This window comes from Nerophis ophidion, linkage group LG09, assembly GCF_033978795.1.
Source record: "Nerophis ophidion isolate RoL-2023_Sa linkage group LG09, RoL_Noph_v1.0, whole genome shotgun sequence".
Classification (NCBI taxonomy): domain Eukaryota; kingdom Metazoa; phylum Chordata; class Actinopteri; order Syngnathiformes; family Syngnathidae; genus Nerophis; species Nerophis ophidion.
The window spans coordinates 8647878-8671519 of NC_084619.1; the positions used below are offsets into that span (position 1 = coordinate 8647878).

Here is a 23642-nt window from a genome sequence, read left to right on the forward strand (position 1 = left end):
AGGACTCCGGCTTATTAGTGATTCCCAAAGCCCAAAAAAAGTCTGCGGGCTATAGAGCGTTTTCCGTTCGGGCTCCAGTACTCTGGAATGCCCTCCCGGTAACAGTTCGAGATGCCACCTCAGTAGAAGCATTTAAGTCTCACCTTAAAACTCATTTGTATACTCTAGCCTTTAAATAGACTCCCCTTTTTAGACCAGTTGATCTGCCGTTTCTTTTCTTTTTCTTCTATGTCCCACTCTCCTTTGTGGAGGGGGTCCGGTCCGATCCGGTGGCCATGTACTGCTCGCCTGTGTATCGGCTGGGGACATCTCTGCGCTGCTGATCCGCCTCCGCTTGGGATGGTTTCCTGCTGGCTCCGCTGTGAACGGGACTCTCGCTGCTGTGTTGGATCCGCTTTCGACTGGACTCTCGCGACTGTGTTGGATCCATTATGGATTGAACTTTCGCAGTATCATGTTAGACCCGCTCGACATCCATTGCTTTCCTCCTCTCCAAGGTTCTCATAGTCATCATTGTCACCGACGTCCCACTGGGTGTGAGTTTTCCTTGCCCTTATGTGGGCCTACCGAGGATGTCGTAGTGGTTTGTGCAGCCCTTTGAGACACTAGTGATTTAGGGCTATATAAGTAAACATTGATTGATTGATTGATGTATGAATACAGCCAAAAATGACAGATTACTTTTTTCTAATGTAGGTCCACCTGTGCAGCAGCCGCAGGAAGAACTGATGGACTGTGGTGCTGCCCACCGTGACCCAAGTGATGATGGCCCTTTGTCACAGGTAAACAAACCGTGTCACGCTGACCGGACACAGTCAGAACTATGGGGTCAGAAGTTCAAAGTGTCACTGTGACTTGGTGTGTGTGTGTGTGCAGGAGGCATTAAATTGTGAGGAGGATCTAAGTGAGGGTGAGAAGGCCAGACAGAGAGCAGAGCGACGCAAAGCAAAGAAGAAGGTGAATACATGAATGTTGCTGATTTTTCAAACTTAAAGGCCTACTGAAACGAGATTTTCTTATTTAAACGGGGATAGCAGGTCCATTCTATGTGTCATACTTGATCATTTCCCGATATTGCCATATTTTTGCTGAAAGGATTTAGTAGAGAACATCGACGATGAAGTTCGCAACTTTTGGTCGCTAATAAAAAAACCTTGCCTGTACCGGAAGTCGCAGACGATGTGCGCGTGACGTCACTGGTTGTGGAGCTCCTCACATTTGAACATTGTTTATAATGTGAGCCACCAGCAGTAAGAGCAATTCGGACCGAGAAAGCGACAATTTCCCCGTTAATTTGAGCGAGGATGAAAGATTCGTGGATGAGGATATTGATAGTGAAAGACTAGAAAAAAAACAAAAAACAGGCGAGGGCAGTGAGAGCGATTCAGATGTTTTTAGACACATTTACAAGGATAATTCTGGAAAATCCCTTATCTGCTATTGTGTTGCTAGTGTTTTAGTGAGATTAAATAGTACCTGAAGTCGGAGGGGTGTGGCCACGGGTGTGTTGACACCAGAGTCTCTGACAGAAGTCACGGCAGCTGCATGGACGGCGTAAGCTCCGCTGATCTCCGGTAAGAGCCGACTTTATACCACCATTTTCTCACCGAAAACTGCCGGTTGACATGTAGTCGGGATCCATGTTCGCTTGACCGCTCTGATCCATAGTAAAGCTTAACCTCCGGGGAATTTTAAACAAGGAAACACCGGTCCATGGTTCTCGCCCGGAAAAGGGTGGAGTGCCATCTCCGGGTTGGGGAGGAGACCCTGCCCCAAGTGAAGGAGTTTAAGTACCTCAGAGTCTTGTTCACAAGTGAGGGAAGAGTGGATCGTGAGATCGACAGGCGGATCGGTGCGGCGTCTTCAGTAATGCGGACGTTGTACCGATCCGTTGTGGTGAAGAAGGAGCTGAGCCGGAAGGCAAAGCTCTCAATTTACCGGTCGATCTACGTTCCCATCCTCACCTGTGGTCATGAGCTTTGGGTCATGACCGGAAGGATAAGATCACGGGTACAAGCGGCCGAAATGAGTTTGGGGCTCTCCCTTAGAGATAGGGTGAGAAGCTCTGCCATCCGGGAGGAACTCAAAGTAAAGCCGCTGCTCCTTCACATCGAGAGGAGCCAGATGAGGTGGTTCGGGCATCTGGTCAGGATGCCACCCGAACGCCTCCCTAGGGAGGTGTTTAGGGCACGTCCAACCGGTAGGAGGCCACGGGGAAGACTATGTCTCCCGGCTGGCCTGGGAACGCCTCGGGATGCCCCGGGAAGAGCTAGACGAAGTGGCTGGGGAAAGGGAAGTCTGGGTTTCCCTGCTTAGGCTGTTGCCCCCGCGACCCGACCTCGGATAAGCGGAAGAAGATGGATGGATGAAACACCGGCTGTGTTTTTGTGGCTAAAGGCTAAAAGCTTCCCACCTCCATCTTTCTACTTTGACTTTTCCATTATTAATTGAACAAATTGCAAAAGATTCAGCAACACAGATGTCCAGAATACTGTGTAATTATGCGATTAAAGCAGACTACTTATAGCTTGGATCGGGCTGGAAAATAATGTCCGCTACAACCGGTGACGTCAAACGCACGCGTCATCATACCGCGAGGTTTTCAACACGACACTTCTCGGGAAATTTAAAATTGCAATTTAGTAAAGTAAAAAGGCCGTATTTGCATGTGTTGCAATGTTAATATTTCATAATTGATATATAAACTATCAGACTGCGTGGTCGCTAGTAGTGGGTTTCAGTGGGCCTTTAAAGAGAAATGTAAATATTTTATTGCCGAGAAAGCAAGTCATGCTATTTCCAGAGTCGACGACCTTTTTATGTCTTTTTTTCAGCGCCGTCGAAAACGTAAGAAGCAGGAGCAAGTGAATCAAAGCGAAAGTGCTGAGCAGGTCAACGTCAGTGGCTCTCTTCTTACACCGCCCTTTGCTGCGCTCGCGGATAATAACGTGGTCCTCTACATCCATCAGGGTGATGAAGATGGAGGAGCCGAGTCCGACTTGGATGAGAGCGAATCGGAAGCGGAAGTTATTGCAGTAGGAGAGACACACGTTCAAAAGGAGGAGACAAAGCCTGCAAAACCTGCTGCCTCATACAAGCTTGCTACCTCCCCCTCCAGTGCGCATCAGAGGACCACAACAGCTGAAGAGGTGCGGGCCTCATTCACCGGTTGTAAAGTCCTAAACCGCGACAATACATACTGATATCATCCTGCGTCTGGTTCGCAGGAGCCCGAGTGGGATGTGAACAGCGCCTTTGTTGCCAACGCGGCCAGCCACATCAAGCCCAAAGGATCATGCCGCAAGTCCAAAGAAAACAAAGAGAACGAGGCCAGGAAGGAGGTATATCATTGTATTCCTCCTACACTTATTAACAATTTTAAATAAGTCTCAAATGCGGACACGCTCATCCTTTTGGTTGTGTCCAGAATTTGCAGCTTTAAGAAGCACTTATGTGCACTTAATCCACGGCGTGGCGCAGTGGGAGAGTGGCCGTGCGCAACCCAAGGGTCCCTGGTTCAAATCCCACCTAGTACCAACCTCGTCACGTCCGTTGTATCCTGAGCAAGACACTTCACCCTTGCTCCTGATGGGTGCTGGTTGGCGCCTTGCATGGCAGCTCCCTCCATCAGTGTGTGAATGTGTGTGTGAATGGGTAAATGTGGAAGTAGTGTCAAAAGCGCTTTGAGTACCTTGAAGGTAGAAAAGCGCTATACAAGTACAACCCATTTATCATTTATTTTTATATATACACTGTAACTTGACACTTAGATGCAATTTATAGAATATAATAGAATAGAATGGACTTTATTGTCACTATATTTGCATTTAACGAGATTAAAGACTCCAACTTAAGGTGCGGTAGTGGGAACAAATATGGGGTGAAATAAATAACACAAGAGGTAATAAAGGAAAAACTAACAATTGAAATAAACAGACTACTATCCAATAAAAATAATAAGCAATCCTGTACAATATACAAAACATTTTAGAAATACAAAATACTGTATAATATACAGAACAGATGATGTAGTCCTGATGGCTTCATCTGACCGGGATCTTCAGCTCTCACTGGATCGGTTCGCAGCCGAGTGTGAAGCGACCGGAATGAGAATCAGCACCTCCAAGTCCGAGTCCATGGTTCTCGCCCGGAAAAAGGTGGAGTGCCATCTCCGGGTTGGGGAGGAGACCTGCCCCAAGTGGAGGAGTTCAAGTACCTAGGAGTCTTGTTCACAAGTGAGGGAAGAGTGGATCGTGAGTTCGACAGGCGGATCGGTGCGGCGTCTTCAGTAATACGGACGTTGTATCGATCCGTTGTGGTGAAGAAGGAGCTGAGCCGGAAGGCAAAGCTCTCAATTTACCGGTCGATCTACGTTCCCATCCTCACCTGTGGTCATGAGCTTTGGGTCATGACCGAAAGGATAAGATCACGGGTACAAGCGGCCGAAATGAGTTTCCTCCGCCGTGTGGCGGGGCTCTCCCTTAGAGATAGGGTGAGAAGCTCTGCCATCCGGGAGGAACTCAAAGTAAAGCCGCTGCCCCTTCACATCTAGAGGAGCCAGATGAGGTGGTTCGGGCATCTGGTCAGGATGCCACCCGAACGCCTCCCTAGGGAGGTGTTTAGGGCACGTCCAGCTGGTAGGAGGCCACGGGGAAGACCCAGGACACGTTGGGAAGACTATGTCTCCCGGCTGGCCTGGGAACGCCTCGGGATCCCCCGGGAAGAGCTGGACGAAGTGGCTGGAGATAGGGAAGTCTGGGCTTCCCTGCTTAGGCTGCTGCCCCCGCGACCCGACCTCGGATAAGCGGAAGATACAGAACAAGACAAGAGTACCGAAGTACTAAATAACAATCTGTCACAACTATGGATCATGTTTTGATTTTGGACATTTAGTTCTGTCTTGGCACTTCCTGGTTTGTTTTCGTCTCCATGCCAACTCATTAGTTTCCACCTGTCACGTCCCTGTTCTCAGCCTCACACCTGTTTTCACTAATGATCATAGCTATTTAAGTCACTCTTTTTCTTGTCTTCGTCCTGGGATCTTCTACCCATGCTGCACCTCCTTCACGCCCTCGTTTATCTGCTTCATGCCTTGCTACGTTGTTCATTTTGCCCAAGTTAAGTCTTTGTTTATAGTTCATAGCCAATTGTTTTTGTGCGAAGTCCTTTAGTTTATTTCCATCATTTCATGCCATCGAGCAGGTGTTTTTGTTTCACGTTTGTACCGTGTAGCCAAGTTTTGTACCTCCATGGTGAGCGCTTTTTGTTGTTTGTTTATTAAATACATGTCATGTAGTCACGTCCACGCCCCGCTCGTGCTGATCCTCATCTGCATCGGGGAAACAATCCACGTCCAAGCCAAGCTGTGACACAATCATTGTCAGACGTATTGTTCTCGAAGGGTAGTATTGCACAGTAGGTTATTAGGGCAGGATATTGTATAAGTGTGAATTATTATTATTATTATTATTATAAGTTAGAGTTCAACATGGAGACAGCTTTGGGAAAGAAGCTGTCTCTGAGCCTGTTTGTTCTGGCTCTGATGCACCTGTAGCGCCTGCCTGATAGTAGCAAGTCGAACAGGTGGAAGCCAGGGTGCGTGCTGTCCTTTGTAATGTTTTTTTGCTCTGTTGAGGCAACGGGAGTTAACACATAAAACGATGTGAAATTAGAGGGGCTGTTGCAAAAATGTAACAAAAAAAAACAGCGGCTAGCGTATGTTACAGTTAGTGGTTTAACAAAACACATTTGTTTGATAATTGTTGATATTTTTCACAACTGCAAAGTTTATGCAATACATTTTTCACCGGCCCAAATGAAATGATTGGTATTTACAGCTGTCACTCACTCGGTTTCGTCAACACTTACGCGGAGGGAGCACATGTACACATTCAAACTAGAGCCTTTTATTAATATTTTGATATTTTTGGGCCATATCACGATACACGATATATATTGCGATATTTTGCCTTAGCCTTGAATGATAACTTGATGCATATAATCACAGCAGTATGATGATTCTATGTGTCTACATTAAAACTTTCTTGTTCATACTGGATTAATATATGCTCATTTTAAAACTTTCATGCCAAAAGGGAAATCCCAACTAAGTCAATTTAGCAAAACTGTATTTATTAAACAGTTATTAAGCAGTGGCCCAAACATTCATGTCATTTCAAAACAGTGCAAAATTGTCAGAGATATTTTAAAACAAGCTATGTGTGCACTTATGTGCATGATGTCACTAAGATGACATATCAAACCAACACTAAATTAAAGTGCACTTTTTGTACAGAACGCCACTACAATAGTTTAAAACAAATAAAGTTCACTTTTGTGCATGATGTCACATAAGATTTTTCAATATGTGTCAAATAAAAATAAAATAAATAAATAAATAAAATAAATAAATAAATAAAAATAAAAAGGAGCTGCATAATAGGAAATCAAATAGCAAAAATTTTATTTATAAGGTAATGATCGGACAATACTTTAGTATACGGGAGTATCGTAACTTTGGAGACGGTGATACCCCTGACAAGCACTAGGTCTATCGTATTACCGTTGCGATGCGTGGGTTCATTTATTATTTGTGTGAGACCACAGCTATCAATTACAGTCTGGATAGCAGTGCTGCTACTTTTTGTAGCAACGCTTTTGCCGCATAATTGTTCAACATATTCCCACTTGAAGCCAAACCACCGCCAGACGATGCACCCCGTGCTGTTTTTCTTGGTAATTAATTCTTCCTTCATTTGTTACCAGATTGGCACCTTCTCTCTCTCGTATTACCACTCGCAACGCACCGTTAGCATCACAGCTAATGTTACCCATGTAGCTACCTCTCTGCTCGGGGAGGCCGTGTGACGTTGCACGCGTGACATACGTAAGAAAGTGCGCTTGTTTATGTCTCTGTGAGAAGGAGAGACAAGAAAGAGTGGGAAACGCATGCAGTGTAATGCCTTCAGCTAAAAGCAACTGCGTGAGAACGTATACTAGAATATCACAATATAGTCATTTTCTACATCACACAGAGACAAACCCGCGATTTATAGAGTATATCGATATATCGCCCAGTCCTAATACAAACGCATTGATTTAAGGCCCAATTCCAACCCTTGTTGCTGAGCGCCAAGCAGGAAGGCAATGGGTCCCATGACTTGGCTGGGGTTTGAACGCACGACCTTCTAGTCTCACTAAAGCCACAAGACCACTGAGCAGGTTGGTTGAATGGTTATTTATTGGATTTTATGAGCGTAATAGAGGACCTTCAATTAGCTTTGCTGTAAGCGCACTTTTATTTACATTTATTAAATATTTAGAATGCAAAAAAAAACATTCGTCTTGTCTGTCATAATGATTGTGATCGAAAATTCCCCAATTTAAAAGGACGTTTTATGTAATTTTGCCTATCATAATCATTGAGGGACAAGAATACAAAAGTTGTTTTTTTTTGCTTTCTAACATGTAAAAATCGTCTTTTCGAGGTAGTTAACAATGCAGCTAATGGGAGCAATAAGTTCCACCTCTTAATCACTTTAAAAATGCATTCAAAAACCGTCACCAACACTTCTTTACGTTCCGTAACCTGCATAGTAACCGAGCCGTAGCAACATTCTTATTGTAAGAGCGAACACTGAGGAATTATTTCTCTATCGTAGTAACACATCGGCGTTAGCCGTAAAAGCTAATTATAGCAAGAGCTAACCTAGCTTCTACGTCCGTACGAAACTCGTTTGAGTTTGTAATACACAACACTGCGATACGACACCAATCTGTACTGACTGAAAAACATGAACAATCATATTACAGTATCTGTAAAGTATTAGCCCACATTTCCTGTTTTGTTTGTAGACAGCTAGCCAGACAGCGTTATGTTCTGTAGTTGTACTAACACATATGACACACTGCGTGTATAATGATCAATGTAAAGTGTGACTTATTCGATGGACAATAATCTGTTTGGTCCAGCTGGCTGGGGACTTTTTTCCTGGTTAATTTGGGTTAAGCACTCCATTTATGTTGAAATACCTTGGCTTCAAGTGTCACATTTACAGCTTTGAATCGATCTCACCTCGCTCTATCAGCTTCCATCTGCTCCGAAGTATGACTCTCTTTTTCATGCTCTCAGTAGTTAATACTACGTTCACTCAGGAGCAAAAAGATAAGGTTGTGAATCCTAATTTGTCGTTGTCCGTTACCAAATCTGCCGTGTTTAGAACACACACACACACAAGTGTTTTTATATCTGGAAGTAGGAACACAAGTTGTTGCTGGATGTCAAAGTGTGCTGCTATGCAAATGGAAATCAACGCGTGCCAGAAGTCAGTCCCAGAAATGATTAAAATGATCAAAATATGGTAAATATTGTACATATTACATATTGTTATGATGGTGTCTGTTACTAAAAAATATATAGTACTTGCAGTGTTTATATAAAACGTTGATGGAGTGTTTTCAAAGTTGCATGAGAGGGCTTAAAGGCTACAACAGTAACTCCCATCCATCCAACCATTTTCTACCGCTAGTCCCTTTTGAGGTTGCGGGGGGTGCTGGAGCCTATCTCAGATGCAATCGGGCGGAAGGCGGGGTACACCCCCCTCAATAGCCGCATTTTTCCAAGTGTGTTTTATCATCTTTAAAAGCCTCATTAAAAAAAACCATGTGTGCTCTTGTCTCTCAGGATGATTGCGAACAACAGGCAAAAAACTGAAAAAAGTGCAATTTCCCTTTAAAGGGGAACATTATCACCAAACCTATGCAAGCGTCAATATATACCTTGATGTTGCAGAAAAAAGACCATGTATTTTTTTAACCGATTTCCGAACTCTAAATGGGTGAATTTTGGCGAATTAAACTCCTTTCTGTTTATCGCTCTGGAGGGGATGACGTCAGAATGTGACATCGCCGAGGTAATACAGCCGCCATTTTCATTTTCAACCCATTGTAAACATTGGGTCTCAGCTCTGTTATTTTCCGTTTTTTCGACTATTTTTTGGAACCTTGGAGACATCATGTCTCGTCGGTGTGTTGTCGGAGGGTGTAACAACACTAACAGGGAGGGATTCAAGTTGCACCACCGGCAAGAAATCTGCCGCCAGACCCCCATTGAATGTACCAGAGTGTCTTCACATTTGACCGGCGATGCTAAGACAGACATGGCACAGAGATGTATGGATAACCTGCAGATGCATTTGCAACGATTAAGTCAACGAAATCACAAAGGTGAGTTTTGTTGATGTTGTTGTCTTATGTGCTAATCAGACATATTTGGTCTCGGCATGACTGCCAGCTAATCGATGCTAACATGCTATGCTAATCGATGCTAACATGCTATTTACGCAAGCTGTATGTACATTTGAAACTAGATACCCACATTTTATGCGAAACAAACACTTACCAATCGACAGATTTAAGTTGCTCCAGTCTCACAAGATGCGAAAGTCCTGATCGTTTGCTCTGCACATTTTACCGGCGATGCTAACAAGGCAGCCATGCTATGGGCCACTTCATTAGGTACACCCATGCTATGGCCGAATAGCGTCAATAGCTATTCGCGAAATATCTTCAATTTCGTTTTCGCTATCTGCCTCCATACTCCGACCATCTGTTTCAATACATGAGTAATCTGTTGAATAGCTTAAACCGCTGAAATCCGAGTCTGAATTCGAGCTAATGTCGCTATATCTTGCTGTGGTAACCGCCATGTTGTTTGTATTGGCAGCCCTGTATGACGTCACAGGGAAATAGATAGTCACATTGCAAATAGCGAAAATCAAGAACTTTAAAGCTTTTTTCAGGGATATTCCGGGAGGTGTAAAATTTTGAAAAAAACTTGGAAAAATAAAACAAGCCACTGGGAACTGATTTTTATTGTTTTTAGCCCTTTTGGAATTGTGATAATGTTCCCCATCCATCCATCCATTTTCTACCGCTTATTCCCTTTCGGGGTCGCGGGGGGCGCTGGCGCCTATCTCAGCTACAATCGGGCGGAAGGCAGGGTACACCCTGGACAAGTCGCCACCTCATCGCAGGGCCAACACAGATAGACAGACAACATTCACACACTAGGGCCAATTTAGTGTTGCCAATCAACCTATCCCCAGGTGCATGTCTTTGGAAGTGGGAGGAAGCCGGAGTACCCGGAGGGAACCCACGCATTCACGGGGAGAACATGCAAACTCCACACAGAAAGATTCCGAGCCTGGATTTGAACCCAGGACTGCAGGAACTTTGTATTGTGAGGCAGACGCACTAACCCCTCTGCCACCGTGAAGCCCCATTAAGCTTTATTTTACAATGTGTAGTAAAGGTTGTTTTCTCTTTTTATTCATAAATATGTCCTGTGCGAAGTGGGAGTGGATTACACCACATGTCGGTCACTGTGTCATGTCCACAGGAAAGTACGTTTTTCCTTAATGACGTCATGAAAACCCTTAACTTCAAAAGCATTTATTTAAGCGCCTTTTCTCCCCAAATAGGAGAAAACAAGTTAGCGAAGTGATAACTCTTTTTTTTTCTTTTTTTTTTCTCAGATTTGGTGCTCATAAATGGGCTATATGGATATTACAACACCATGCAAAGTACATTTTGCACAGTATAGAACCTTAAGTAGCTTCAGTGCCAAAACATCTTGGCACTACCCCCTTATGCTGGTGGCACACTGCTGTGGGATGGCATTCCACGCTTAACTCAGTATCATCGACTCGCCTGTCATGCACAAGCAAATCCCACAAGTGTTCAGTTGGGTCCAGGTTAGGGTTGTTGGGAAGCTACTCTGTTTTCTTCTAATTCTCTGCTAAATGTTACCCTATTTGGCGTAGCAATTAGCATTTCAAATGACTCATTGTGTTTCTTTTTACGCCATTTTTTTGGTGTTTATGCAGTATAGTGGAAGTCAAAAGCACAATTACGGTAATAATACATCCTTGGACTAGTTGAGCGGCAGTTTTTTCATACACAGGTATGTGTCACTCTTAGCGGACGTGAAAGAGAAGTCAGTCTGTCCTTGCATGACTGAGCATTAAGACAAGTGCTTCATTGTCAACTTCAACTGACTCAAATAGCGACTTTATTACGTGAAACCTGCAAAAACACCAACTGTAATAAAGAGACAGTGTTTGGACCTCACAAACTCACCTGTTGGCATTTTTGTGTGTATTTATACTGTTTAATTATTCGTTTCGCACCAAAGACATGGCTTAGTTTACCCGCCCTGGCCTTTGGACTGTTGTTTTTGTGCAGAAAATCGGCCTCAGTCAGTACAACTTGTATGCGCATTTTACAGTAAATAAAATTAGTCTTTTATCACAAAATGTATGTAGACTGTACTTTAGTACACTTTAATAACCTATCCAAGGTTTCTCATAGTCATCATGGTCAACGTCCCACTGGGGTGAGTTTTTCCTTGCCCTTATGTGGGTCCTACCGAGGATGTTGTTGTGGTTTGTGCAGCCCTTTGAGGCACTTGTGATTTAGGGCTATATAAATAAACATTGGTTGATTGATTGATTGATAATATAGAACAGGGGTGTCCAATCTTTTTGACTGGGCGTCTGCATTGGGCTTAAAAAGTGTGTGTGTGTGTGCGTATATATGTGTGTGTATGTATATATATGTGTGTATATGTATTTGTATATATACATACATACATACATACATATGTATGAGTACATGTTATTATATATTATTATTATATGTACTTATACATATGTATGTATGTATATATACAAATACATATACACACATATATATACATACACACATTTGTGTGTGTGTGTGTGTATGTATATATATATGTGTGTATATGTATTTGTATATATACATACATACATACATATGTATGAGTACATTTTATTATAATAGATATATAATTGATCCCTATTATAATTGGATATTAAGAGTATGTGTAAGTTCAACTACTACCCTGTTTACTTCCGTGACAACCTCCTTAAGTTTTCTGTAATCAATAAGAATTATTATGCAGCTAAAATGCGCTAAACATGGATAAGTGTGGACAGAGTGTTATGTATTTTTCTCATCACTCCTGGTAATGGATTTAAATAGGTGTACCGGTAATTTAGATTTTTTTTTTAATATCGATTGTATGTTTTTTGTAATATCCTCAAAGTTCAATGAGCAGGTTGTTATTTGTGACCGAGTGTTGATTTTTTTTTTCCTGCGCCATGACTAGGGAAGGTTGTTTGGATTGGGTCATATAAGTGTATGCTGTGCTGTACAAATAATAGTATATTAACTTTTGTTGGCCACCAGATGGTGACAAAATGGCAGCTATTAGACCACTGGCTAAACTAATTTGATATGAAAACACTACCCACGGCCTGCGATGAGGTGGTGACTTGTCCAGGGTGTACTCCGCCTTCCGCCCGATTGTAGCTGAGATAGGCACCAGCGCCTAGGGAATAAAACGGTAGAAAATGGATGGATGGACTACTCACGGCGATATTGCTTGTAGAACCCTACTAGGCCAAATTGAGGACTTCGTCTTGAGGGCCAGTTGAAGGCCCCTGTCCTAGACTTTTTAAGTCTTAGCATAAACTCACCGTTCATTACTTTTTTATTTCGTTACTTGAGAAGAGCAAAATATCAGAACCAGCCTGCGATATTTTGACGTGCATTACGACATCATTGCAAACAACCGGGGACAACATTTGTGGAAATGTGTGTGCACACTCTATTATTATTATTAAGTTATTTTTGCTCCTCAACTATGTGTCCCATGTCGTGGGCTGTTTGTAGAGTTAGAAAAAAAAAAGTCCACCCCTGTAACCTGCTCTTTTCCTGGTTAGATATAATATACTGTAAACTACACCCATGATGTTACAAAAATCAGTGTTTGAAACAGTTTTATGATCTCACTCACCAGTTTAACAGCAACCGTTTTAAAATCATTTTTTATTGCAAATATCTCTCCTGTAAATGATAGCGACTCGTTCTTGTCTGGCATCTGACTGCTGATTGGTCAACAGCTGCATGCTGTTAATTATTGTTGGACCACATCATCCTCGCCCAGGACTAAATGAGGACTCCTCATTTATTTCTACCTTGTACACGATGAATTTATATTGTTACTTTTATGGATTTATTTTATAACAGGCGCCAGGAAGTGAATATTGAGCTTGTAGGTCAGGGGTGTCAAACTCAAATACAAAGTGGGCCAAAATTCTAAACTGAACAAAGCCGCGGGCCAAAGTTGAACCACTTAACCTTTTAATAGGGACCCAAACAAGTTTTGCATTGCATAATGAACAAGCAAGGCTTATATAACTTTAGAGTGACATGCAAAATCGAGGTTTGTTGGTAGCGGGGGTGTGTATATTGTAGTGTCCCGGAAGAGTTAGTGCTGCAAGGGGTTCTGGGTATTTGTTCTGTTGTGTTACAGTGCGGATGTTCTCCCAAAATGTGTTTGTCATTCTTGTTTGGTGTGGGTTCACAGTGTGGTGCATATTTTTTATTTTTTATTTGTTTCGGCAATCTTCACATAAAACAAAGAACAACAACAAAAAAAGAAAAAAACAACAACACTCATTTGAGCAATGATTGAGCCGAAAGGGTGTAGGTTGAAGCAACGCTTATATAAATCCACCCCATCACAACAAGAACAAGGTTCAAAATATATAAAATCTAAAACATGCTTCACTTATATTAAATTTTTTTTTTAAACAATATATAAGCAACATATATGTAGCACACGTCTCATATACACAGTTTAACATTTAAATCAAACATATACATTTGTACACTTCTATGTATATATATTATATATACACAATTTATTTAAATTCCATATAAAGTGGTAATATATACATTTTAATATAACCTATATGTATAATTATGAAATCATAAATTTTATTTATATACATATTATATATTATTGTCTTTCTAAAACAATGTTTGCTCTTCTTTCTTATATTTACTAATGATAAATGATTTAAAAAAGCTTTTTAAACTGGTTTATGTTGGTGCTGTGTTTTATTTCATCCTTTAAACAGTTCCATATTTTAACCCCTGCTATTGTTATACTCATTCGTTTCTGCGTCGTTCTACAATATTGGGTCCTAAAAAGTAGTTCTCCTCTTAAATTATAATTCCCTTCTCTCCGTAAAAATCTTCTCTGTAACCCTGTTGAAAGTGAATCTTTACTTGCTTTATAAATCATTTGGGCAGTCTTGAGTTGGATGAGATCTGGTAGTTTTAAATGTTTTTATAAATAATCTATTAGTGTGTTCTCGGGGTCCTGTGTTATGTATCAGTCTATTTGTATCAGTGTTAAAGTTGTTTATAAGGCCACCCTCAGTGTGACCTGTATGGCTGTTGACCAAGTATGCCTTGCATTCCGTTGTGTGTGTGTGTGTAGATTGCGCATATATTACGTGACTGGGCTGGCACGCTGATTGTATGGCGGAAAAGCGGACATGACAACAGGTTGTAGAGGACGCTAAAAGCAGTACCTTTTAAGGCACGCCGCCGATATTGTTGTCCGAGTCGAAATCGGGAGAATGGTTGTCCCGGTAGATGGGCCGCTCGTCGGGACCCAGGATGGACCGCTCGCCTGTATCGGTTGGGGACGTCTCTACGCTGCTGATCCGCTTGAGATGGTTTCCTGTGGACGGGACTCTCGCTGCGGTCTTGGATCCGCTTGAACTGAACTCTCGCGGCTGTGTTGGAGCCACTATGGATTGAACTTTCACAGTATCATGTTAGACCCGCTCGACATCCATTGCTTTCGGTCCCCTAGAGAGGGGGGGTTGCCCACATCTGAGGTCCTCTCCAAGGTTTCTCATAGTCAGCATTGTCACTGGCGTCCCACTGGATGTGAATTCTCTCTGCCCACTGGGTGTGAGTTTTCCTTGCCCTTTTGTGGGTTCTTCCGAGGATGTTGTAGTCGTAATGATTTGTGCAGTCCTTTGAGACATTTGTGATTTGGGGCTATATAAATAAACATTGATTGATTGATTTCCGAGGGGGGGGGGGGGGCACTGAAATTCGGGATTCTCCTGGGAAAATCGTGAGTGTTGGCAAATATTAGAACTAGCGCTGTATAATACCGGCGGGCCAGCTCTAATGTTAATTTAATATTGTCTCAAGGGCCAAAATAAATTACATGGCGGGCCGAACTTGTAGGTGGTGAAAAAGGGACAAGCGGCGGTTTTCTGCCTGGCACAAGTGTTTGACTTGTCTCCATTCAATAGCCTTACATTACTTCTGGACGGTCAAAAGTGCACAGGACAAAAACTGCCCCTTTTCGAAACCACGTCCATGCAAACTACGACCACAATAAAATCATTTTTTAGTTGGCATCCGTCTCAGATAAATAAAAAAAACAGAGTTTTTGAGCTTTTCTAGCAACGCTCGTTAGATTGTGCCAGTGTACTCGATGTTGTGGTCTATATAGCTGAACATGACTTATTGATTATCGTGCTTCTATTTCAGATAAACGGAACGGACATCACGACAAAGAAAACCACATCGCTTGCAGGTAAAGGAAATTGCTTTGGTTTTTGAATAGAACAATGCTGCAGCAAAGTGAGCTAACTTACTATCCTCCAGAAAAAGGGATCAAGCTCGTCCAGGAAGGACAGTACTTACAAGCAGCCAACATGTTTACAGAAGCCATCAAACATGATCCAGATGATTACAGGTGCGTCCACACATTTATAACCAAGACAGCACATACATGCTCAGAAATAAGCATCATCATTCTTTATCTTCAGGTTCTTTGGGAATCGTTCTTATTGCTATTATTGCTTGGAGCAGTACACTCAGGCTCTGGCAGATGCCGAGCGCGCCATCCAGCTGGCTCCAGACTGGCCCAAAGGTTATTTTCGCAAGGGAAGTGCTCTCAAAGGCATGAAGGTGTGTACATGCCCTACCACAGCGATCACTGTATCGGCTCGCGCAACACTAAAATGCACTTATTTGTTATTGCGTGCATCATGTAGTTATACAGTGACGCACAAAAAGCTATGGAGCAGGTGCTTAAACTGGACAACAACTGTGACGAGGCCGTCAATGATCTCTTTTACTGCAAATTGCTCCAATTAACGGTAAATGCACACGTAAATTAAATCATTTATTGATATAAACAATTGCCCCCATACATAGTTGTGTGTGTTCTACCTCTGTGCTTCAGGAGCTCGGTTTAAATGAGATGGACAGCGCGCTATTGCTGGAGAGATATTCGACAGTGCAAGAGGTTTTGGCATCCTTTTCTGATGCTACCAGAGGTCAGATCACACATGTGTTCTACAAACGCATTTCCTTGTTGTAACGTATAGAAAACGATAATCAACTATAATCAACCTGTATATTGTAGAATATCTATAAACAAAGTAAGTATAGGCTTCACGGTGGAAGAGGGGTTAGTGCGTTTGCCTCACAATACGAAGGTCCTGCAGTCTTGGGTTCAAATCCAGGCTCGGGATCTTTCTGTGTGGAGTTTGCATGTTCTCCCCGTGAGTGCGTGGGTTCCCTCCGGGTACTCCGGCTTCCTCCCAGTTCCAAAGACATGCACCAGGGGATAGGTTGATTGGCAACACTAAAATTGGCCCTAGTGTGTGAATGTGAGTGTGAATGTTGTCTGTCTATCTGTGTTGGCCCTGCGATGAGGTGGCGACTTGTCCAGGGTGTACCCCGCCTTCCGCCCGATTGTAGCTGAGATAGGCGCCAGCGCCCCCCGCCACCCCGAAAGGGAATAAGCGGTAGAAAATGGATGGATGGATGGAAGTAAGTATACCTCTCACATTTTAGCAACCATTGTAACACTTTAGGGGCAATACTATAGAAAATAAATTTGGATATACTTTAAGAGGAATTGCACTTATTTAAAAAAAATATTGCCTATCATTCACAATCCTTTTGTGAAACAAGCTCACATGTTTTTTTTTTTTAAAGGGGAACATTATCACAATTTCAAAAAGGGTTAAAAACAATAAAAATCAGTTCCCAGTGGCTTGTTGTATTTTTTGAAGTTTTCTTCAAAATTTTACCGGTCTCTGAATATCCCTAAAAAAAGCTTTAAAGTGCTTGATTTTCGCTATTTGCGATGCGACTATCCATTTTCCTGTGACGTCATACAGTGCTGCCAATGTAAACAAACGACGGCGAATAACACAGCAAGATATAGCGACATTAGCTTGGATTCAGACTCTGATTTCAGCGGCTTAAGTGATTCAACAGATTACACATGTATTGAAACGGATGGTTGGAGTATGAAAGTATTGAAGAAAAAACTGAAGCTATTGAGCGAATAGCTGTTGACGTTAGCTGCGTTAGCATCGCCGGTAAAATGTGCGGACCAAACGATCAGGACTTTCGCATCTTGTGACACGGGAGCAACTTAAATCCGTCGATTGGTAAGTGTTTTTTTCGCATTAAATGTGGGTGGAAGGAAACGTAATATAGTTGCAAATGCATCTGCAGGTTATCCATACATCTCTGTGCCATGTCTGCTTTAGCACCGCCGGTAAATAGCATGTTAGCATCGATTAACGTCGCATGTTAGCATCGATTAGCTGGCAGTCAACATCAACAAAACTCACCTTTGTGATTTCATTGATTTTATCGTTGTAAATGCATCTGCAGGTTATCCATACATCTCTGTGCCATGTCTGCTTTAGAACCGCCGGTAAATAGCATGTTGGCGTCGATTAGCGTAGCATGTTAGCATCGATTAGCTGGCAGTCACGCCGCAACCAAATATGTCCGATTAGCACATAAGTCAACATGAACAAAACTCACCTTTGTGATTTCGTTGACTTTATCGTTGCAAATGCATCTGCAGGTTATCCATACATTGATACTTTGATTGATAGATACTTTTATTAGTAGATTGCACAGTTCAGTACATATTCCGTACAATTCACCACTAAATGGTAACACCCGAATAAGTTTTTCAACTTGTTTAGGTCGGGGTCCACGTTAATCAATTCATGGTAACATCTCTGTGCCATGTCTGTCATCGCCGGTAAAATGTGGAGACACTTTGGTTCATTCAATGGGGGTCTGGCGGCAGACACTTTCGCATCTTCGGGCCAGTGGTGCAACTTGAATCCCTCCCTGTTAGTGTTGTTACACCCTCCGACAACACACCGACGAGGCATGATGTCTCCAAAGTTCCAAAAAATAGTCAAAAAAACGGAAAATAACAGAGGTGAGACCCAATGTTTACAATGTGTTGAAAATGAAAATGGTGGCTGTATTACCTCGGCGATGTCACATTCTGACGTCATCGCTTCCAGAGCGATAAACAGAAAGGCGTTCAATTGGCCAAAATTCACCCATTTAGAGTTCGGAAATCGGTTAAAAAAATATATGGTCTTTTTTCTGCACCATCAAGGTATATATTGACGCTTACATAGGTCTGGTGATAATGTTCCCCTTTAAAGCATTCTTAATTGTAAATAGACACTAGTAATAGTCCGCTAACAATGGAAGGAATTAGATTCGTCCTTCATCATCATTTCTTTGTATTCCTTTCATGAAAATGCATGAATACAAGCCACGTACAGTTCACACTTTCATGGTTTTTTTTTGTTTCTTATACATTTTTATGATCAGAAAGGAGCAGATGAAAGAATAATATTCTTAGATGTATTCAGCCCCTTTTTTAACACAAATTATTTGAGATGACTTTATCGCCGTTCTCTCCACTACAACCGAACTCCAACATACTTTTTAATTTTTGTTTGAGGATTTTTACAATGACATGTCCAATCAAAATCAAAAATCAGTGTGATATAATGCCAGTTGGCTCCTTTTGCAACTCTTTTTAAATTCAAAAATATTCTTGCAACTTTTCAAGTCTTTCTTTAGAGCGATCTGAAAACATCCCAAAATCTCCCAAATTGTATATACTGTTTTATATACATATATACTTACAGCTGTAAGTATATATGTAAAGTAGTAATAGGCACATTAATAATAACACATACTATTTGTGTATTTTGGTCATTATAAGCAAACAGCAGTGCATTATTTCGTCGCTATTTTCTTCAACGACGACGACGGCTACTCATGCAGACTTCACTTTGGGACAAATGATGATCCAGAACCTTATATTTTTTGAGCCTAAATATAATAAGGATGAACTACAAGCTTTAGAAGTTGAGTGATAAGCAAGTCCAGCAAGAAGCACTATTGCTAAATGCTGAACAAAAAATACCAACTACTAACGTGAAAAAACATTTACGTACTGTGCAATGTCTGCCCCCAGTCCCGGGTTCTCCCTGAAAATAACTTTGTGGCGCACGGCCAAGGCAATATCATAGCCGCCACATCTTGAAAATATGTTTTTTTAACGTGAAAAAAAATAGAAGTAATATGTTGTAAAGCCTGCTGCTATTTTTAACTTTTATTGCCAATCTTATGCTAACAAACAGCACAATTTCAACAGGTTTTACCTCCCGTGCAAACACTTTCGTCACCGTGCTTCCCCAGACACAATAAGACTTGGTTCACAGAAAACAGCACTGCCATAATCGGATGTAAACAAGACACACGCAGTTGTTTGGAGCGCAGTCAACACATCTGCGATGTGGACGTAACTTTAATATATAGCCATGTACAAAATGTTCAAATATTAAGAGGACAGTGGCGGAAATAAAAAAAAAAGCTATTCCAAAGTTATCCAAGATTATCAACAAAGTACATTGTACAATAGGCACCAACAACTGAAAAAATGGCAAAATGATAAAATTTTTTTTTTTTTTAACACTAATTAATAATAACAACTTTGTTTTTAAATGTACGTATAGATCAGGGGGTCGGGAACCTTTTTGGCTGAGAGAGCCATGAAAGCCAAATATTTTACAATGTATTTCCGTGAGAGCCATAGAATAGTTTTTTAACACTAAATATAACTAAATGCCTGCATTTATTTTAGTAACACCAACATTTTTAGACTATTGTAGGTCTCTTATTATTTTTAATTAACATTGTTATTCTGAAGCTAACCAATAATCAATAAAATACTTCTTACCATGAATGCAACTTCTTGAACAGGTGTGGTAGAAAACGGATATTTTGACACTGTGATTACCAACGTAATTAGGTAGGTAGGTAGGTATTGTTATCGTCCAAGAACAACAAAACTTTGTTAATTGACTGATTGATTTTATTAGACAAACAAACAGTGTTAGGTTCACAGAACAGCTATGGGAAAAAAACTATAGAGCAAAGCATATATACGTATCACAACATACAACTCCAGACATGCAACATAGGGGAGGGAGTGGGGGCTACGGTGGCGGACTGCAGCTCTTCAGGCACTGCCCAGCCGTCCATCACCCCTCAGGGATTCGCGTCAAGGGCGTTGGATAAATCATTCATTATTTATCGTGTTAAGCAATGTCAGCTAATATTTTTCTTGAGAGCCAGATGCAGTCATCAAAAGAGCCACATCTGGCTCGAGAGCCATAGGTTCCCTAGCCCTGGTAGAGATTATTAGCTTTTTTTAAAGAAAATCAGATCATAGCAAATTATGCAAATTACAGATGGTGACCATGACCCCCCCGCGTAAGGTATCAAGGGGAAAACCCTGCAATCTGATGCAGACAGATGCGATGCTTATATCTTCTGGTTTAGATAAAGAATAAACCTAATCACGCAGGTAAAAAAATTAAAAAATGAGCACAAACAAGTGTCTTTTTGTGTCTTTCTCGCCAATCCAAGTATAAGTTGAATGTCAAAGTCGACCGAGTTCTCTGTTTTATGGCCGCAACCATCAACTATACAAGTGAGATGCATGATTTATAATCTAGAATTGACTTTCACCAACTCAGATGCGATGCAGCAGCTCATCGGCTCACTAAGTCAATAGTTGCACAAGCTAGCTACCTCTCTGTGGCGCCGCTAAAAGTAGTTTGACGTTAGCGCTTATAATAACAATATCGCTAATACTTGGTTAATATTCAGGTCACGAGATGTAAAAGGAGTATTGTTGGCGGTTTTTAGATGTTTAGCTTCATTGTTAGCCACCTTGTACTTGCCGTATATTACAAATTGAATGCAGGAAAAAAAAAAAAGAAAGACGTGTTCTTGTCTTAATAGGCAAATGATAGGCAAAATTCCAAAAAAGTTCAATTTCCCTTCTCTAATGGTCAACCATCGTCCCTTAATGACAAGTGGCGACCAAAATATTGGGAATATTTTCATACATTTTTTTTCAAATAGCTAATATTACAAACCCCGTTTCCACATGAGTTGAGAAATTGTGTTAGATGTAAATATAAACCGAATACCATGATTTGCAAATCCTTTTCAACCCATATTCAATTGAATGCACTACACAGACACGATATTTGCTGTTCAAACTCATAAACTTAATTTATTTTTTAGCAAATAATAATTAACTTAGAATTTTATGGCTACAACACGTGCCAAAGTAGTTGGGAAAGGGCATGTTCACCACTGTGCTACATCACCTTTTCTTTTAACAACACTCAATAGACGTTTGGAAACTGCGGAAACTAATTGTTGAAGCTTTGAAAGTGGATTTCTTTCCCATTCTTGTTTTATGTAGAGCTTCAGTCCTTCAACAGTTCAGTGTCTCCCATTGTGTATTTTACACTTCATAATATGCCACACATTTTCAATGGAAGACAGGTCTGGACTGCAGGCGGGCCAGGAAAGTACCTGCACTCTTTTTTTTTTTTTTTATGAAGCCACGCTGTTGTAACACTTGTCTTGCTGAAATAAGCAGGGGCGTCCATGATAATGTTGCTTGGATAACATGTGTTGCTCCAAAACCTGTATGGACCTTTTAGCATTAATGGTTCCTTCCCAGATGTGTAAGTTACCCATGCCTTGGGCACTAATACACCCCCATACCATCACAGATGCTGGCTTTTGAATTTAGCGCTTATAACGGTTATTTTCCTCTTTGTTCTGGAGGACACCGCGTCCTCTGTTTCCAAATACAATTTGAAATGTGGACTCGTCAGACCACAGAACAACTTTCCACTTTGTATCAGTCCATCTTAGGTGAGCTCGGGCAAGCCACGCCGGCGGCGTTTCAGGATATTGTTGATAAATGGGTTTGACTTTGCATAGTAGAGTTTTAACTTGCACTTACAGATGTAGCGACCAACTGTAGTTACTGACAGTGGTTTTCTGAAGTGTTCCTGAGCCCATGTGGTGATATCCTTTACACACTAATGTCGGTATTTGATGCAGTACCGACTGAGGGATCAAAAGTCCGTAATATCATCGCTTACGTGCAGTGATTTCTCCAGATTCTCTGAACTTATTGATGATTTTACGGACTGTAGATGGTAAAATCCCTAAATTCCTTGCAATAGCTCCTTGAGAAATGTTGTTCCAAAACTGTTGGACGATTTGGTTACAAAGTGGCGACCCTCGCCCCATCCTTGTTTGTGAATTACTTAGCATTTCATGGAAGCTGCTACCCAATCATGGCACCCACCTGTTCCCAATTAGCTTGCACACCTGTGGGATGTTCCATATAAGTGTTTGATGAGCATTCCTCAACTTTATCAGTATTTTTTGCCACCTTTCCCAACTTCTTTGTCAATTGTTGCTGGCATCAAATTCTAAAGTTAATGATCATTTGCAAAAAAAATTTAAAATGTTTATCAGTTTGAACATCAAATATGTTGTCTTTGTAGCATATTCAACTGAATATGGGTTGAAAATGATTTGCAAATCATTGTATTCCGTTTATATTTACATCTAACACAATTTCCCAACTCATATGGAAACAGGGTTTGTAAATGAAAAGACAATGTGCATGTTGAATTTGAGGTCATATAAAAAAATTTAATAAGTATTCCATGAACCAAAAGTTTCTTTTATATCTGAGGACTTAAATCCGAGCAACTGAACTTGGACCCGGATGACGGATGAAACCGCTTTGAGAAAATCCAGCCTGTCCTGTTGTTTTCCTGTTTTACCAGAAAGTCCTTATAGTGGACTAAAATTCCACCGCGCAACACAACTTGTCTTTATTCGATTGTCTCTCGCCATGTGCCGCTCCTACGCACGGTACTTAAACCATTTCCTGATCAAGTCTCCACTCGATGGCCTCAGGCTTGACAAGGTTGCCTACGATACGCACACGCCTCAAAGCAAATAAGACAGAAATGCAAGAGGCTCTCACAATAATCGGGTCACTATGGCATTTTTTGCAGCTTTCTTTTTAGCAGTTTAGATTTACAATCTCCTACCCGTTGTCGTCTAAACATGAGTAGCAGGATAATTGCATGCAATGGCATTAACAGATTTAATTGAAGAAATAACTGATAGTATTGATAAAAATATACAATAGGAGTATTCTTAGATCTTAAGAAGGCTTTTGATACAGTAGACCATAGTATTCTTATTAGAAAAATGGAAAAATATGGTTTTAGGGGTATTGTTCTGGAATGGATAAAAAGTTATTTATCTGATAGAAAGCAGTTTGTACAGATATCACCAAAAAAATCATGTTGGTTAAATATTAAATGTGGGGTACCACAGGGGTCAGTCTTAGGGCCCAAGATGTTCATCATGTATATAAATGATATTTGTAATGTAACTGAAAACCTTAAATATGTGTTATTTGCGGATGACACCAATGTACTCTGTTCTGATGTGGACTTGCAGCAGCTCATGAGGACCGTCAC

General features: G+C 41.3%; 1 protein-coding gene across 4 annotated transcripts in view; it reads left to right on the plus strand.

The window, feature by feature from the left end:
• Positions 1-23642, plus strand: part of zgc:123010 (uncharacterized protein LOC641500 homolog) — an 81664-nt gene that overhangs the window by 31026 nt on the left and 26996 nt on the right. For 3 of the 4 annotated variants that reach the window (XM_061910214.1, XM_061910215.1, XM_061910217.1), the window contains 10 exons: positions 697-782; positions 877-957; positions 2835-2897; positions 2970-3149; positions 3228-3341; positions 15454-15499; positions 15571-15661; positions 15735-15876; positions 15963-16067; positions 16154-16247. In XM_061910214.1, the coding sequence (XP_061766198.1) occupies positions 697-782; positions 877-957; positions 2835-2897; positions 2970-3149; positions 3228-3341; positions 15454-15499; positions 15571-15661; positions 15735-15876; positions 15963-16067; positions 16154-16247 (1002 nt within the window). The remainder of the gene's footprint in view (positions 1-696; positions 783-876; positions 958-2834; positions 2898-2969; positions 3150-3227; positions 3342-15453; positions 15500-15570; positions 15662-15734; positions 15877-15962; positions 16068-16153; positions 16248-23642) is intronic. The other variant, XM_061910216.1, reaches the window with a different exon arrangement.